Source organism: Loxodonta africana, chromosome 1, assembly GCF_030014295.1.
Source record: "Loxodonta africana isolate mLoxAfr1 chromosome 1, mLoxAfr1.hap2, whole genome shotgun sequence".
Lineage (NCBI taxonomy): Eukaryota > Metazoa > Chordata > Mammalia > Proboscidea > Elephantidae > Loxodonta > Loxodonta africana.
Genome location: NC_087342.1, coordinates 20,484,435 through 20,502,975, shown reverse-complemented (window position 1 = coordinate 20,502,975; position 18,541 = coordinate 20,484,435). Strand labels below are relative to the sequence as shown.

Here is an 18,541-nt window from a genome sequence, read left to right as displayed (position 1 = left end):
GGCACCATAGACTCAGGGGATATCTATGTCAACTGGCACAACATAGTACATAAAGACAACGTTCTGCCTCCTTACTTTGGTGAATAGTCTGGGGGTCTTAAAAGTTTGGGAGCAGCCATATAAGATATTTTTTTATTGGCCTCTTCCCATCTAGAGTGATGGACACTGAGGAGACCAAAGACTCAGTGGAGTAATTAGTCCAAAGGACTACTGGACCACATGAACCACAGCCCACACAACCCCAAGACCAAAGAACCAGATGGTGCCCAGCTACCACTACCAACTGCTTTGACTGGGATCACAACAGGTGGCCCTAGACAGAGTGGGAGAAAACTGGAGAACAAAACATCAAATTCAAAAAAAGACCAGCCTTGCTGCTCCAACAGAGACTGTGGGAACCCCCAAGACTATAACCCTAAGACATGCTTCTGACCTGGAAAGGAAGCCATTCCTGGAGACCACCTCCCAGCCAAACAACAGACAAGCATGTAAGACAAACAGTAACACCAGAGAGGAATGTAGTCCTTAGAATAATCAATTATACGAGATCAAAAGGGCATTATCTGCCCAAAAGCAAAGATGAGAAGGCAGAAAGGGGTAGAAAATCAGGATAAAAAAATGGGGAACTAGGGCAGAAATGTGAAGAGTGCTGACACATTGTGGAGAATGAAACCAAGGTCATGAAACGCTTCATGTACAAACTACTGAATAGCTAACTAATTTGTTCTGTAAACTTTCACCTAAAGCATGCTGAGGGAAAAAAAGAAGAAACAAGATGGGTGACATTACAAGAGAACCAACTGAAATAAAAAGGATAACAGAACATTGAAGAACTGTACTCTACCAAATATGAAAACCTAGAAGAAATGGACGAATTTCTAGAAACACACTACCTACTACCTAAGCTAACACAAACTGAGCTACAGAATTTAAACAGACCCATGACAAAAGAAGAAACTGAAGATTAAAAAAAAAAACAAAAACAAAACCCTGGCCCCAACAGCTTCACTGGAGAATTCTACCACATATTCGAAGAAAGGCCAACACCAATTCTATACAACTATTCCAGAACACAGAAAAAGATGGTGTCATGGATTGAATTATGCCCCCTCAAAAATGCATCAATTTGGCTGGGCCATGATTCCGGACATTGTGTGATTTTCCTGTATGTTGTAAATCCTGTCTTCTGTGATGTTAATGAGGGAGGATGGGTGGTAGTTGTGTTAGTGCTGCAGAACTCAATCTACAAGATTGGATTGTGTCTTGAGGCAATCTCTTGAGACATAAAAGAAGCAGGCAGAGAGACAGGGGGACCTCATACCATCACAAAGGCAGCACCGGGAGCAGAGTCTGTCCCTTGGACCTGAGGTCCCTGCGCCTAAGAAGCTCCTTGACCAGGGGAAGACTGATGACAAGGAATCTTCCTCCAGAGCCAACACAGAGAGAATGCCGTCCCCTGGAGCTGACACCCTGAATTTGGACTTGTAACCTACTAGACTGTTAGAGAATAAATTTCTCTTTGTTAAAGCCATCCACTTGTGGTATTTCTGTCACAGCAGCATTAGATGACTAAGACAGATAGGATACTCTCGAATTCATTCTATGAAGCAAGCATAACCCTAATAGCAAAGTCAGGCAAAGACACCACTGAAAAAGAAAATTATAGACCAGTATTCCTCATGAATACAGCCACAAAACTCTTAATAAAATCCTACCCAATAGAATCCAACACCATATAAAAAAAATTATACAGCATGACCAGGTAGGATTCATACCAGGTATGCAAGGATGGTTCAACATTAGAAAATCAATCAACATAACCTATCACGTAAATAAAGGAAAAGAACCACATGATCAAAACAACTGATGTGGAAAAGGCATTTGATAAAATCCAACATCCACTTCTAACAAAAACTCTCAGCAAAATAGAAGTGAAATTACTCAACATAGTTATGGGCATATATACAAAACCAACGGCCAACATCATTCTCAACAGAGAGAGACTGAAAAGTATTTCTTTAATGGGAACCAGACAAGGATGCCCTTTATCACCACTCTTATTCAATATTGTACTGACAGTCCTGGCCAGAGCAATAGGACAAGAAAGCGAAATAAAAGGCATCAAAACTGGTTAAGGAAGAAGTAAAACTATTCTTATTTGCAGATATGATCTCATACATAGAAAATCACAGAGATTCTACATGAAAGCTACTGGAACTAATAGAAGGATTCAGCAAAGTAGCAGAATACAAGATCGACATATAAAAATCAGTCAGATTCCTCTACACTAAAAAACAAAACTCTGAAAAGGAAATTAGGAAAACAATACCACTTAAACAGCCCTCAAAAAGACAAAATACTTAGGAATAAACCTGACAGCGATGTAAAATACTTACATAAAGAAAACTACAAAACACAACTCTACTGCAAGAAACCAAAATAGACCTACATAAATCGAAGAACACAGGAGGACTTAACATTGTGAAAACGTCAATACTGCCCAAAGTGATCTATAGATATAATGCAATCCCAATCAAGATTCCATCAACATTCTTTAAAGAGACGGTAAAACTAATCAACAACTTTATACAGAAAGGAAAGAGACCTCAGATAAGCAAAGCACTACTGAAAAAGAACAAAGTAGGAGGCCTCACACTTCCTGAACTCAGAACTTAACTATACAACTACAGTAGTCAAAATGGCCCGGTACTGGTACGACGACAGACACATAGACCAATGGAACAGAACTGAGAACTCAGAAGTAAAGCCATACAGCTATGGACAGCTAATCTTTGAGAAAGGGCTGAAATCCATTAAATAGGGAAGAGATAGTCTCTCTAATAAATGGTGCTGGCACAACTGGACATCCATTTGCAGAAAAACGAAACAGGATTCATACTTTACACCATATACAAAAACTAACTCGAGATGGATCAAAGACCTAAATGTACAACCTAAACGTATAGAGATCATTGGAGAAAAAATAGGGGCAAACCTAGGGGCCGTAATTGATGGAATAAATAGCTCAAACATAACTAAAAATGCACACAGAGCAGAAGATACACTAGATGACTGGGACTTCCTAAAAATTAAACACTTATGCACATCAAAAGACTTTTGCAAAAGAGTAAAAAGAGAACTACAGACTGGGAAAAACTTTTAGCAAAAATATATCTGACAAGGGACTAATCTCTAAAATTTATAGAAAACTTCAATACCTCAACAACAAAGACAGACAATCTAACTAAAAAGTGGGCAAAGGACATGAACAGACACTTCACCAGAGAAAACAATTCAAGTGGCCAACAAATACATGAAGAGATGCTCATGATCATCAGCCCTTAGAGAGAAGCAAATCAAAACAACGAGGTATCACCTCACCCCCACAAAGATTAACAAAAAATAAAACCAACAAATGCTGGCAAGGGCATGGGGAGATTGGAACTGTCGTACACGGCTGGTAGGACTGTAAAATGGTACAACCGTTGTGGAAAACAGTATGGTGCTTCCTTAAAAGGTTAGAAATAGAGATACCTTAGGACCCAGCAAGCCCACTACAAGGTGTATATCCTAGAGAAATAAGAGCTGTGACACAGATATATGCATACCCATGCTCATCGTAGCATTATTCACAATAACAAAAAGATGGAAACTTAAGTGCCCATCAACAGATGAATGGATAAACAAACAATGGTACATACATACAAAGGAATACTATGCAACGTTAAAGAATAACAATGAATTCTCAAAACATCTCACAACATGGATGAACCCGGAGGACATTATGTTGGGTGAAATAAGTCAATCATCAAAGGACAAATATTATATGAGACCACTATTATAAAAGTCAAGAAAAGGCTTATACACAGAAAGAAACATTCTTTGATGGTTACAAAAGATGAGTAGGGGAGGGAAGGTAAATCACTAACTAGACAGTAGACACATACTAACTTGGATGAAGGGAAAAGCAAAACACAATAAGGGGGATGTCAGCACAACAGGACCAAGGCAAAGGAAGACACTTGGAGGAACACAAGAGTAAAAGGAAACAATACTAAATACTATTATATATATAATCCTGCAATAACAAATAACAATTTACAAGTGGAAACATAGAAATGTAAGCTGTGGGATGGCATATGGGAGTACAAACATGAGCACACACAGGTTTGGCAGAGGATATTTCTACATAGGTATTTGTATGTGCTGCAAATATATCCACGTATATAGCAGAGCACACAGAGGGCAGTGCTATGAAAACTTACCCACAACCAAACACCTGGAGGGACTGGTCACTGGACTTGAGGGCTTAGCACCACAGTCTCAGGGGATATCTAGGTCAACTGGTATAACAGTTCATAAAGAAAACGTTCTACATCCTACTTTGGTAAGTAGCGTCTGGGGTCTTAAAAGCTTGTGAGTGGCCATCTAAGACACAATATTGTCTCTTCCTGTCTGGAGCAAAGAAGAGTGAAGGAAATCCAAGACTCAAGGAAACAATCAGTTCACTGACTAATGGACCACACAAACCACAGCCTCTAGTAGCCTGATACTAGAAAAACCGGATGGTGCTTGGCTACCACTACCAACAGCTCTGATGGGGATTCCAATAGAAGGTCCCGGACAGAGTGAAAGAGACATGTGTAGCAAAATTCGAATTCATAAAAAAGATCAGACATACTGGTCTGACAGAGACTGGTGGAACCCCTGAGCCTATGGTCCTTAGTCACCCTTCAAACCTGGAACAGAACCCACCCTCGGAGATCACGTTTCGGCCAACAATAGGTAGCACTATCAAGTAAACAAGAACACTGTGAGGAACGCGCTCCCCAGAGCAATCAACCACATGAGACTAAAAGGGCAGAATTTGCCCAAAACCAAAGTCCAGAAGGCAGGAAGGGGCAGGAAAGATGGGCGAGTGGAAACAGGGAACCCAGGGAGGAAGTGTGCAGAGCGATGTCACATTGAGGGGATTGCAACTAATGTCATGAAATAAAATAGGTATATACATTGTTGAATGGGAAACTGCTCTGTAAACTTTCACCCAAACCACAACAAAATGTTAAATTAAAAAAAAGAAACCTGCACCTTAGAAAACTTAGAAGGAAAAAGTCCTGGGAAAAGGGAAGGTGGACAGTTTTAGTCTTTCTCCCCTGGTAACAGAAGAGCAGAGAAGGGGGACAGATCTTGTGCCCTACTAAACGTGGCTGCTGAAATTTCATGTAATACTAATGTCACTTTCTATTACTGTCTTACTGCTGTTATCCCAGAAGCTAAAAACCAAAAATAAATTACGTGCCTAGGCCTTACCTGAAAAGCCTTGTCAATAGAGGCAACTGGGTGCAACATGATGAATAATGTGAAAACAATCAACGTAATCACACACAAAAGAAACGCATCTGAAAAAGGAAAACAATTAAGAAGTCCTTTTAAATAAAAAGGCATACGATAACAACTATATACACCAGTCCCTGCCCTAAATTTGGTTTTGAATTGTTCTACTTACACTGGTGAAACATAGAAAGCATGGGCCTTCCCGTATTTCCTGGAATATGAGATGTTGTTCAGCCCTCCCCACAACCTCACCTCCGAAAAGATTCACGTGGGTATTCAAGGCCTCTTAGCTTTAACCTTAAAAGTGTTTCAGAAAATAATCAGCCCTTACAAGATACAGACCTTTACAGACATTTGTTCATATTTCCCCCAGACAGATATCTATTTTATAAAATAATCAGGCCAATATATAACTCGTCAGTAGGAGACTAAACTACGCAATGACAAAATGAGATTATCATTTAAAACATGCTTGCAATAATTACTGCTGACTGTGAAAATGCTGAGGAACATTATTCATCACATATCCTAAATGGAGGCCCTCACAGCAGAAGAATTTAAGTATATTTCTGTTATGTGATTCCCATCTTTCCTTGATTTCCTCCATAAAAATATTGCCACAGAAATTACTGGCCAAAAGCCCAAGACTGAGTTGATCTACTGTTTCAAGTGTGGACTTCATTCTTTGGCTTGCTATATTAGCTGGGAATGGCAAGTTCTATCATTAGTACTTTGTATCACTTTCCTAACTCAAAAATAGCCTCCCCGCTCATGGTCATTTTGTTAAATGTGTACATACATGCATACATGTGTACATACACAAACATGCTTTTGTACAGCAAGCCATAGCATGGCTTGGAAATTTCCCAATTATATTGATAGCCCTGAACTTCCTTCTCTCTTGCCTTTGGCCTGGATACTTATTTACAAGTTTTTTTTTTTTTTTTTAATTTGGAAAAAAAAAAAGTTTGTTTTTTTTTTTATTTGAGGTCAGCTTCAAACTCAAACTTTAGTAAGACCATGTGTAACCAAAACTTCATCGTGAAGCCTTCACATGGGGTAAAACAGGTTATTATTCTATTTCACTGACTATACATGAGGAGCTTCCATACTATTTTTAGACGGGGGAGTCACTTGTAAATACAGACTCTGTTAATATGACGATTAAAAACTACAGGTCAGTATTTATTGTTTTATACAAAAGGACACTGTAACTAGTGTCAGGTGGAAAATTATGCACACACTCATGCCAAAAGGGAAGAAACTTTTTTACTATGAGCTACTGACCCACAGAATGAAAACACTGCAAATGCAAGTTAGGCAAGAAGCAATTTTTCTAGATTAAAAAAAAAAATTCTATTAAATTGCAAACAGGTAAAATGTAACATTTTATTCAATAAATGAAGCAACTGAAGTCATACACAAGAGTTGGGCAGTCATTTAAACCGCTGTTACGGTCAGTTAGGGGACAGCTGTTTGGAAAGTGCTGGCTGGAAATACACAAACACACAAACAAAAAAAGACAAATCAGGACAAGAAAAAGGACTGAAAGAAACGGTCAGGATACAAACGCCAGCGAGAGGCATGGAGACAGAAACAGTTTAATTTCAATAAAGTAATAAGTCACATCAATAGGGAATGCTTTTCAAATCCTACTGCATTTTTATAAGCAGAATAAATCTGCCATCTTTGTCCGACACATGTTGCCAGGTGAAATCACTCATAGGCTCAAAATTCTTCACACCTATCTAAATTTTTTTTTATCTAAATAGTGTTGCTCAAATTTTCATCTATTTCTCTCCCAGAGCCACCCCTTAGACACCACTTCTAAAAATTTACTGCCAAGGTTTCCACGTGAATGAGAAAATAAATAATTGACTGTTTAGCCTGGGGCAGGAGGAGGCAATACCAAAGGAGCTTGACTGGGGAGGTGGGTGGCTGGCAGATTTATATAACCACAGACAATGAACATAAATAAGTATTTCAACCAAGAATGGTAAAAGCAGGTTTTCATTTTTAGAGGTGTGAGTTCCTAACAGACTATGCTCTCTGCTCCTGAATTCTCCTGGCAATGTCAGTAATCCCTTACTAATCCTATTAAAGTACAAGTAATACTCTTCACCAGAAAACAGCTATCAAAACAAATTCTGTGTTGACGGTGACTGGGTGCCAAGAGAGTGTGTTCCTTAAGTTAAAGATTTAGATTCTGTTTTAGATTATACCATAAAGATAGGTCAATATGAATAAGCCTCTCTTAGTCAAATTATCTTTTACCTATAAAATGTGGATATTATAAAGACCTCATAGAACAGAGTAGACTGAAGCACCCAAAAGGCAAAGCAATAGGTATATTCAAGTTATTACAAGCTATGTATCAGCCAGCTTGGCAACACAGGTCTGAACAGTTCATGATGCCAGAGCCTTCTGACAGAATACAGCATCAAAAGAAGGGACTATATATAAAGGACTTCCTCTCTTTTCTTTCCCTTGGTAAGTGATTCAAAACTAAAACCTTACATAGAATCAAATACAGAATACTCTTCCCTGCTCCGTATATAACCTCTTGTTCCTAAAAAATTTACACTTCTCCAAACAATAACTGGGATCTTCTGACCCCAAGTTTCAAGTCTTTTTCTTCCTATCCACCCTTGCTTATTCAGTTCCTTGTCTTTGAAAGGCCTCTTACCCATTGCCGTTGAGTCAATTCCGACTCATAGCAACCCTATAGGACAGAACAGAACTGCCCCTTAAGAGTTTCCAGTGAGTGCCTGGTGGATCTGAACTGCCAATTGTTTGGCTAACAGCCATAGCACTTAACCACTACACTACCAGGGTTTCCTGTAGGACTCTAGGTATCTTAATTGTCCCAACCAACTCAGGCACAGCAGGTAACAGGACAAAGATAGATGCATAAGCCCTAAACAGGTAACAGATTGGTGGTTTGGTAATAACAGCTTCACAGATCAAGAAAGGAACTGGATTTCACAAGTCAATAAGCTATAGAGATCAAGAGAGAAACAGAAGCAAAAACTGAAGCCAAATACCAAGAAAGGGCATCTAGTTAAATGAAAATGTAAAAATTAAGTGCATATCATTCTGGCCCTTGGAACTGTAGCAGAGTCAACTCAGAAAATATAACTAAGCTAAGCTAAAGTTGGAGAGAGGTAACCACAGACTGAAATGAAGTTTCAGTTAGAATCAAACTGAACCACTAGAAGCGCACAAAAAACTCCGGAAGACTGAAAATGCTTTAAATCCCTAAGATTGATATTTTTTTAAAAATAATAATCTAAAATAAGCAATGTACAACACTGTTTAGACGTAGGGAACAGCAACTGGCAGGACCTGTCAGGTCTCGTGACTGCAAACAACTGTACACTGCATATTCTACGGGAGAAAATGAAACGCTAAGCCTGGCTCTAAGAAAGCCTCACCCTTTTCCTCATTCATTTCCATCTACAATCCCATGTATACTTTATTTCTCTCACTTTTTCCTGTCTTTTCTACTTTTCTTTTTTTGACCGTGAGTAACACCTACATTCCAAGATCAGGGGTCTCCAATGAACAGACAGATAGACAGACAAGAGGCGAAAATTAGAAACATGCATTTATCTAATTTACTGTTCCCTTTGGATTTTTCAGGAGACATGTTTTATGACAGCATGTACTTCTGTTTATCCATCGACAGAAGTGCACAAGCTGCAAGGACAAAGGTTTGGTGAGTTAGCAAGTTATTCCAACCTACTTCTCAAAATTAATAAAACAATTTAACACACTTTTTAAAAAACCATCTTAATGGTTAACAATCGAGTGTTTTAAAATACTTGTTCAAGTCAACTAGAAATAAAATAGGAATACAAGATATTTTAAGCCTTTAAGTTTTTTGAAGTTTTCCAGATAAAAGATGAATTTAGCAATTAGACAACTAATATTTTTTTCCATTCTGTCTTTTTTAATTGGAGAAGTACAGACAGGATGGATTTACTTAGATCTCTAAGGCTAACTTTCCTGACATGGCTGTCTTATTTACCAACAAGTCTGAATGTCAATTTTCTTTATATAAAGAAAGCATTGTCCTTCGATAGACATTTTTAGCTACCTTTGACCGTGCTCAATATTTCCTTGAAATTTAAAAACATAGAATATAAAACAAGGTTTCGAACAGGTTCTGCCGCTTCGATCGCGGCTGAGGATGCGTCACCAGAATAGACCAGAATTTTTTAAATCTGCGTGATTCACCATGGTACCCAGAACAGGAAAAATTATGGGTCGAAGCCCAGCTAGAAACTTAATCTCCCTTTTAGAAAACAAGTGTGGTTTACGTGTTGCAGAGCAACCAAATCTCTTGCCTGTGGACTCTGAACAGATTCGGAAACAGCACTGCCCCACTCAAAGATGGCAGCCAGCTGCGCCGCTTCGAATATCTGTCACTCTCTACAGTCCTGCCAATAATCCAGTCTCATGCATCTGGCCCCTGAAATGGTTCGCTAAGCCTCCCCCAAGTCTCCCACTACAGGGCTTGGGCTCCGACAAGTAATTTTTCCTGTTACGGGCACTGTGTCGAATCACCCAAACTGTAAAACTTTGGCTCTGTTCCTGTTTCACTTTGTCAGCCATGACTCAGCCAGTCTGAAGCTCTGATATAAAACAAGTTTATCAACTTTAATTATGAAGTTCATCTTATAAGTTTATTTTAGTTACGAAATCCTCATAAAGGTACAGTGATCAACCTAATACAGAAGGCACAGCATGATTCTAATCTGGTTCTCAGTAGTATAGTTTCTATTTGTTAAATAAGAAACATTCGGCTCTTTAAAAAATTACCAGTAAAAGATTTCAACATTGTTGATAATTATATTTGAACAGTCTCACCTGCCCAGAATACAAAGTAATAAAACCTGCTGTACAAACTGCATAAGGTGGAAGAAGAAAACAACAGTGTGTCTAAAAATGCTTTATAAACTCTGACAGGATACAGAAATGCTAGTAATTACTATTCTTATGACATATACCAAAATCTGTGGCCTGGCATTTTGCTAACCAGAACACTGACGTTTCTTTACAACCAAAAGAATACCAACTATTTACTCCAAGATACTACAAAAATCTAAAGTTCCATATGAATAAAAAAACAAATCGCTTTCCATATACTATTAGTATATTCTCAACTTTAAAAAAAAACACTGGCAATTTATATATAGTAAGCTGACTTTTTTCTGCAAGCCCTCATTTGGATCAGTCACAATGCTATATGGTATTGCCATAGGCAAACAATAGTGTGCCATACCTTATTTATGCACCCAGCTTTTTGTGAAGTCAATTTGGTCTGAAACCGTATGAAAACTAGTCATACAAACAGACTTGTTTCCTTCCATTCTACTGCCCCTTCTGCAGTGGCATGTAAAGGTGACAGTAATGAAGAATTCTGGAGGTAAATACCAGCAGTAACAGCCAAGAAATGGAAGAAAAATAGCCGGTACCAGGCAGATCCCACACAGGCGAAGTTCAGCAATCTCTGTTCCGACTGAGTGAGAGTAAGGATATGTGAGAGCCTCTGTCCCTGCTTCAAAGTCCTATTCTCTCCACAATGGGGTGGAGGGATAAAAGCTGGAGCCCGAAGCCACAGGATGTGAAAAGTACTGGTGACTTTAATTTTGAAATTAAGGTGGCAACTACCATGAGAGTAAGACAGTATAGTAAATAACTAAATCATACGACTCAATCCATTTGTGAAGATTTATTTTATTCTGGGAGGACATTTTTAACTGTATTCTTTCCCATTACTTTTTAAAGAGGGAGGTAGGTGAAAAATCAAATCAATGCCAAACTTACAATTCTTGTAGGAAGGTTGCCTGAAGGGTTTTCCTTTCGATAAGGCAACAGCCACTATGATGTACTGAAAACTGGAGATAAAAAACAGCGTGGTATTTTCATAATTTTGTATATTATGTTCATCGGGTTCGGTTTCATTGGGAAAATGTGAAGAGTTCCAATCCAGGGTTCCTGCTGTATTACAGGCACTAGAACACACACACACACACACACACACACACAAATCTGTATTAATAGACATAATACCAATCCTGTAAAATGAAAACAATTTTACCCTAACCACCTTGAATCACTACTGTTATATAAATTGAAATAAGGTCCCATTTACAGCATAACAGCCAAATATATCCAGATACAAAGAGCAGAGAGAAGAGTATTCAAGTGTTTTCGCCATAGTCAGGCATTCCAGTCAGTTAGAAAACCAGAATGATGTAAGAAAGCATTTAAAAAGTCCTCTCTCTTTTAATTTTGGGAATAATTTTAGCAGAGTGAAGGTAAGCAGACCTGGCTTTGTCCCTAGCTCTGCCACTTTCTAGCTGTGACTGAGGAAATGTTATTTAATCTCTCTGAGCCCGTTTCCTCATCTGTGTCACCTGCTATGTCACAGGGTACAATGGGGACTAAGTAATAAGATTTCTGTGAATGCCAACAAAGCCCTTGGGTCTCAATAATCTCTAGCTATGGCTATGCCTGAGTCCTCCTTCCAGGTGGGCAGGAGTCTCAAGAGTATACAGAACTGCTTGGCTATTAACCAAAACGTTGGTGATTCAAGTCTACCCAGAGGAATCTCCGAAGAATGGCATAGTGCTCTACTTAAAAAAATCAGCCGTGGACAACTTTACGGAGCACAGTTCTACTCTGACACACGTGGGGCTGCCGTGAGTTGAAATCAATGGCAACTGGTATATGTGTGTATGAGAAGTCCCCAACACCCATTATTAAAGAGATTAACTACTACTATATTTTTACACAAATAACACACACCTTCTACGTTTGTTTGCCAACTGTGCTCTCCCCTGCAAGGTATTTTCCTAAGTGCACTACGTTAATTTTTTTTTTACAGCAGCGTGTAAAAACAAACAAACAAACAAACAAAACTGGCCTATTAGCGCTTACGAAAATGCCTCGAGGTGGGAGGGCAAGGTTGGCAAACAGAGAAAGCACACATTAGTTGTGTAAAAACATGTTATATGCACATATACGTTAATCCAGTACAGATGAACTCTAAAACGATTCCTGAAAGGAATTCCACCTACGGAGTCCTCTTCATGTGCAGTGTGCACACAGTGATGCTACATTTTTTCAAGTTTCCTAAAATGTTCAAAGATGAATAATCTCCCTCAATCAATCGAGCAAATCAAAAACAAAGACTTGCATCTGAAAACTGGATCCCACAGTAAATAATTTCAATGCTGAATGAATTAAAATGCTGCTATAATTTGTGAACTATAAGCACTCCACACAAATAAATAGTTAGTACTTTTTTTTTTTAAGTTTAAAATTTTTAAACACCATCCCCTACTACCGGGGATAGAAAATTTAAAAGTACAAACATTCTGGGTTTGGAAGAAACTTCAGAGATGAGTTTCAACTTTTCCATTTTACAGATAAAGGAAAGTAAGGCTTAGTAGCAGATGAAGAAACTGGTCCATGGTCTCCAACTGATGCCTGACCATCCTCCTGGGCAGATTCTTTATTATGAAGTTACCATCATACAAAGGCAAATACAAGCCAAATTACTTGCGTTCAATCGAGCCACATGCAAATTTTTATATAAATTTCATAGACTTATTTTTACATGCATATAGTATGTGCACACATTTTACACAGACTTTTACACAGACTAACCAACTTACTCGGACCCTGGGTGCCATTTTTCATACCACGGTTGTTGCCTGACCCAAAAGAACCCCACGGATTGAAATCCAATGCAGATGATAATTTGAGACAAAACGGAGAAGAGAAGGGTTCCGGATATGAGACCCGATGGTGGCTTTTGTGCCACAAGTTCCTTGCAGGCCGGATTTAAACTCACTATATATTGAGGGGAAAAAAAGAGGAAGGGTTTCTATCTACATCAGTTCATTTCAAAACTTTAAAAACCTGTATTTGTCTAACAAATCTTTTGATATGAAAATGTCTAACAACAAAGCCAGATGTCCTATACATTTAAACAATTTAGGCTTTTCAAAAACACCTCAGGAATAATTTTACATTGGTCTACTGAAATTCAGAAGAAACAGTACGAATTAAAAAAAAAAGGCTAAATACAGGCAGATAAACTATAAGATTAATTTCCACCCTTGCATGTATTTAACTGAGTTCATCATTTTCTGAGTCCTTAACTGCAAAGTGAGATGGACTGAATCGTGTCCCCCCAAAACATGTGTTGTAATTCCTACCCTTTATGCCTGTGGTTATAATCCCATTTGGGAATAGGTTGTCTTTGTTATGTTTATGAGGCAAGGTTAGTCTAGGGTGTGTCTTGAGTCAATTTCTTTTGAGATATAAAAGAGACTAAATAAGCAAGACAGCTAGCAGAAATGGGGGAAGAGAGATGCTAAGCCACCTGAAGATCTACCATGAGCAGAAGCTCAGAGGCAAGGACTTTCCTCCAGAGCCAACAGAGAGAGAAGGCCTTCCCCTAGAGCTGGCACCCTGAATTGGGGCTTTTAGCCTCCTAAACTGTGAGAAAATAAATGTGTTTGTAAAAGCCACCCATCTGTGGTATTTCTGTTACAGGGGCACTAGATAACTAAGACACAAAGCTACAATTAAAATATCTTTCTTCCTCTTTAGAAGAGATTAACAAAGGTTTGAAGCCTATAAATGCAGCAGTAACATTTGGGGGGAAAAAAAAGAGGCTTTGATCATTTATTAAGGTGTTATCTACAAAGCTTCTGCACTGTAAAGTTTCTATTTTTCCCTTTGTAATTAATAAGTAATTATAAAGAGATACTTTGAGCCTGTTACTGCTCTGTTCTTCACTGCTTTTAGCATCACTAGCATCCACTAAAGATTGTCTAACTCAGTCAATCTCTACCCAGGGCAGTTTTGTCCCCCAAGGAATATGTGACATGACTGGAGATACACTGGTTGTTACAACTTGGGGGCAGCTAGTGGGTTGAAGCCAGGATGTGGCTAAGCCTCCTACAATGAATAGGACGGCCTCCCACAACAGACAATTATCTGGCCCAAAATATCAATAACGCCCATTGAGAAACCCTGATCTAATGCCATCATTCCTTCAGTTAGCATTCTCCTGTAAGCGCTTTCCCTTCTCTCCCTATTCTTCCTTCCATCCTTCCTTCCCTCTTTCCCTCCCTCCTTCTTCTCCCTCTCTCTTTTCTCTTTCCAATACGGACCTTTAAGTTTTTATTTTATTCAATGGGTTACATTTCACTACCATCATTAATTTATACCAGCATTACCACTGGAGCAAAACAACACCTTACGCCTCCTTATACAATACATTTAGAAGGACACTATCACTTCTGTGCCAAAAATTCATAGCCTGGATCTAATGAGAATACTTCAGACAAACTCACATTAGCTGGCCTATATTCTTCTAAATGTCAACATCAAGAAGCCCCCCAAAAGGCTCAGGGACTGTTCTAGACAAAGATTAAAGAAGCCTAAACAGACATGACAACTAACTGAATTTTGTTAACCAGGACTGGATTTTGAACTAGGGGCTAAAATAGGTATAAAGGATATTACTGGGACAAATGACAAAACTTGAATATGGGCTATGGATTAGATAATAATATTATATCGATGTTAAATTCCCTGATCTTTACAACTGCACTTAGTTACATGAGAGAATGGCTTTGTTTTTAAGAAATATACGCTAAAATATTCAGGGGCAAAGGGACATGTCTCCAACTTACTCTCAAGTATTACAGGAAAAAAACAAAAAAATGGTGCGAACAATAAACCAAGTGGGGCAAAATATAAAAACTGATGATAAAAAAACAAATTTACAAGGAAACCGGAGAGGCCTGAGCTATGTTACAACTGATGTAAATTTACCAAAGTTGAATAAGGCACAGATTCAGAATTTAATATGCTTTGAAATCAAGAGCCAAGCAAAATACTCACTTGTAAAAACCACTACCAAAATGATTGCCAGATCAATGAAGAGAAACTGGAAGTCTCCTAGGTTACTTAAGATCTATGGAAGTAATTTTAAAACCCAATTAGTTTTCAGTGACTATTTTTATGGCACTGTCCCCACTTTCCCTGACTTTAGTTTGTTCTCGCACAGTAATAAACAATTTTAAAGTAACACTGGACTTTCTTAAAAAATGAAATACATTTGCCTTTGAAACTAGACAAATATAATGTTGTATATTTACAAATATTTATTAGGATAAAAGATATCTCCTTAAAATTCATTCAATAAAAACTGTTTTTTTTGGGGGGGGGGACAAAAAGAAAACACACTTTTACTCACAATATTCAACATTTTTGAAAACTGCTATCTTGAAGTTTCCTCTACTATCTAACTCCATCCTTTCTATAAATGGTAAAAAAGAGATAGTTTCACAAAGACTCCTTGAGATGTCTTCGATGTTCATTTAGAAGAAAATGAGCATGAGATCACTTCAACTATGAAATCCAATAGTGTACGCAGGGACACCCCTGGGCCCCTTTTCCTCCAAATACAGCAGGTGTACGTAGGGACACCCCTGGGCCCCTTTTTGTCCAAATACAGAGGGTGTACGTAGGGACACCCCTGGGCCCCTTTTCCTCCAAATACAGCGGTCCTACATGTAATTGCTGAAGTATTTCTTCTCATTCTGTCTATTCCTGTAAAGGTTAACTACAATTCTAAAATACGCCAAAGCCTGACATTTTGAAGAATTCTAAAAAAGATGTCCAATCTGTGCTAAGGACAGAAAAGAAAACAATCATCTTTTATTCACCAGGTTTAGCCACAGTTGTCAGCTTCAGGGAAATGTCATTCCACGTTAATATTTTCAATCCGTTACTCCAGATACAGTAAACTAAGAGTTAAATTTACAGAGGCTACTTACGTAGGTTGTTATTAATGGATACATTCAAAAGCAAATATATATGCTTAATATCTTAATTTGAATGTCTTAACACTAAGTGCCATCTCCATAAGCAACGTCAGTACTCACGGAATACAGCAGAATAACACTGAAGTACTGGATAATGCTGTATAAAGCCATAAATTTAAAGACACAGAAGGAAGTGATCAAAGCAGCACGGCCTTCCCTGGGAAGACAAATGTTGGCATGTGAAAAGTAACATTCTCAACTCCTGCTCCAAAGCAAAAATTATATCCTGATGAACATCACCACTCAACAGCTACAAGGTGCTTTTCTATCAAAAGACACAAGCCAAAGCAGAATTGGAAGACAGGAGGGGAAGCAATCAATCTGTTACTAAGTTATAGATCAACTATGCTAATATACCATTAAAACAAATTCATATTACTTCCTGTGACAATTTTCCCCTCTGTTATTAGAATAAGACACAAAGAGATAATGGGAAGAATGTCCATTGTATTACCTGATAAGGTTTGGCACACAGGAAATACTAGGCGTTTTGGAGGTAAACGGAGATGCCACTGAAGCCTCAAGCTCAGATAAGGAAATGCCTCCATGTGCCCTCTTCAAAGCCTAATGATTTCAAGAAGAAAAACGGCTGAGTTTTGTGAATCTGATTCAGACGAGAGTGAGAACGAGGAAAGTGAATCCCCAAAACTGTACTTACACCACAATCGTTCGCGCCGTCACCACACATTCCTACATAGTAACTGGGGGCAGACAAACAAAAATTTAAAGATTTTAATTGATTTCTTAAAATACGCAAAATTTTATTTAAGATTTCTGTGATGTAATATTATGAAGAGCTAGCAAACAAAGATCCTACCAGTGGGACTAATCTTTTCTTCCAATTGACCACAGACATGTTGCTTTGCAAATCAGCACCAGCCGTCAGGTCAAATTGTCCTATTTCTGTCACAATATGGGCAAATCGGTTTACTTTTGGGGCCTCAATTTCTTAATCTTTAGAGCAAAGGGCTTGGGCCCGTTTAATCTTAACTGCACTTGTTTTTTAAGGCTATCAGTAAATATTTCTCCCTTTGTAAACTTAAAACATAACCATTTACTAAAACTATAAAGCCCTCCTATCAAGACAGAGCACTTGAGTGAATAAACTATACCTCAAAGATACTACTTGGAGAAGGAAATGTGGATATTATATGTTAGCTAAACAAATGAGCACATAAGCCTGTTTGGAAGACGCACCTAAAAGTTCTCACGTATTTTACAGGTGACAGTTACACATACGTGAAATATTAGTTATTTTTCTGGATTTGAAAATGAACTGTAATTTATTTTAAAAAAAGAAAACCAAGACTTACTCTACTTTTTGTAATGCTTCTATCAACTGTGTCTTCTGATCAGGTGCCATACGAGCAAACACGGTGCCATGTAACATCAGCTGGAAAAAAGATTAACTTCTGAAAAATACTACTCACACTATATTCAAGTGAACACATACATAAACCCAAATCACCCACCTTGGGAACAAGGTCTTGAAAATGCTCCAGTATCACTGAAAATGACTTTCCATTCATTGCAAAATGGTAACGAGTCACCTGAAGGTCCTCGGAGCTGTCATGGGCCAGTTTAATTGGAATAGTCTGTGGATAAGACATTGAGAAAAATATTTAGGTAGCCAAACCAAGTAACGCATCCTATTTTTAAATACATTTGTTTCCAAACTGAATTCTTCCTTTGATGTTTTATATAAGACATTGAAGACATTGAAAGCTTAAAATTTAAAGTAAAAGGAAATTCAATTTTATTAAGTTAAAAAAAAAAACTTAAAGCTAAACGTAAGGTTCAATTTAAAATTAATCAATGAATATTATAGATCCCTGGCATTATTTATCACTAAATGCTTTAAAAACAGGACAAATATTTGGGATTCTTAGACGTAGAACTGTGGTTCTCAACTCTAAATATCAAAATTTAAAAATTGAGATTCCTGGGTCTACCCCATCTCTACTGAACCACAATCTCTAATGAGATATGCCAGGTTTGTCTTCATTTAGTTTTCTTTTGTTTTGTTTTAAAGCACCATTCCCCTCCCCCCAACCCCCCGGGCTAAATTCAAACTAAAAAAGCTTCTAAAGAGAAAATTCATCCTGACATTACCTCTGGGTCAATTTCTGATGAATTACTGCACAGGGTTAGCGTGTCTGCATAATGCCAGTTTATCTTGGCAACTTTCCCATCCTTTGGGGGTAATGCTTCAGCAACAATAACTTTATCCTGAGGGAGAATCATCCCACAGTCTCTGGCCACCGAGAGAGCAGTCAACATGTTGTCAC

The 18,541-nt window shown here is 38.1% G+C and overlaps 1 protein-coding gene across 13 annotated transcripts in view; it reads right to left on the bottom strand.

Moving 5' to 3' along the window:
• ATP13A3 (ATPase 13A3) overlaps positions 1-18,541 on the bottom strand; it is a 96,491-nt gene that overhangs the window by 16,604 nt on the left and 61,346 nt on the right. For 11 of the 13 annotated variants that reach the window (XM_023551634.2, XM_064270723.1, XM_064270616.1 and 8 more), the window contains 10 exons: positions 18,366-18,541; positions 17,726-17,848; positions 17,567-17,646; positions 16,912-16,954; positions 16,708-16,817; positions 16,314-16,410; positions 15,268-15,340; positions 13,023-13,200; positions 11,167-11,354; positions 5,311-5,399 (listed from right to left, as the gene is read on the bottom strand). In XM_023551634.2, coding sequence (XP_023407402.2) covers positions 5,311-5,399; positions 11,167-11,354; positions 13,023-13,200; positions 15,268-15,340; positions 16,314-16,410; positions 16,708-16,817; positions 16,912-16,954; positions 17,567-17,646; positions 17,726-17,848; positions 18,366-18,541 — 1,157 coding nt within the window. Of the gene's footprint in view, positions 1-5,310; positions 5,400-11,166; positions 11,355-13,022; positions 13,201-15,267; positions 15,341-16,313; positions 16,411-16,707; positions 16,818-16,911; positions 16,955-17,566; positions 17,647-17,725; positions 17,849-18,365 lie in introns of those variants that run through there. The other 2 variants (XM_064270818.1, XM_023551643.2) reach the window with 2 other exon arrangements.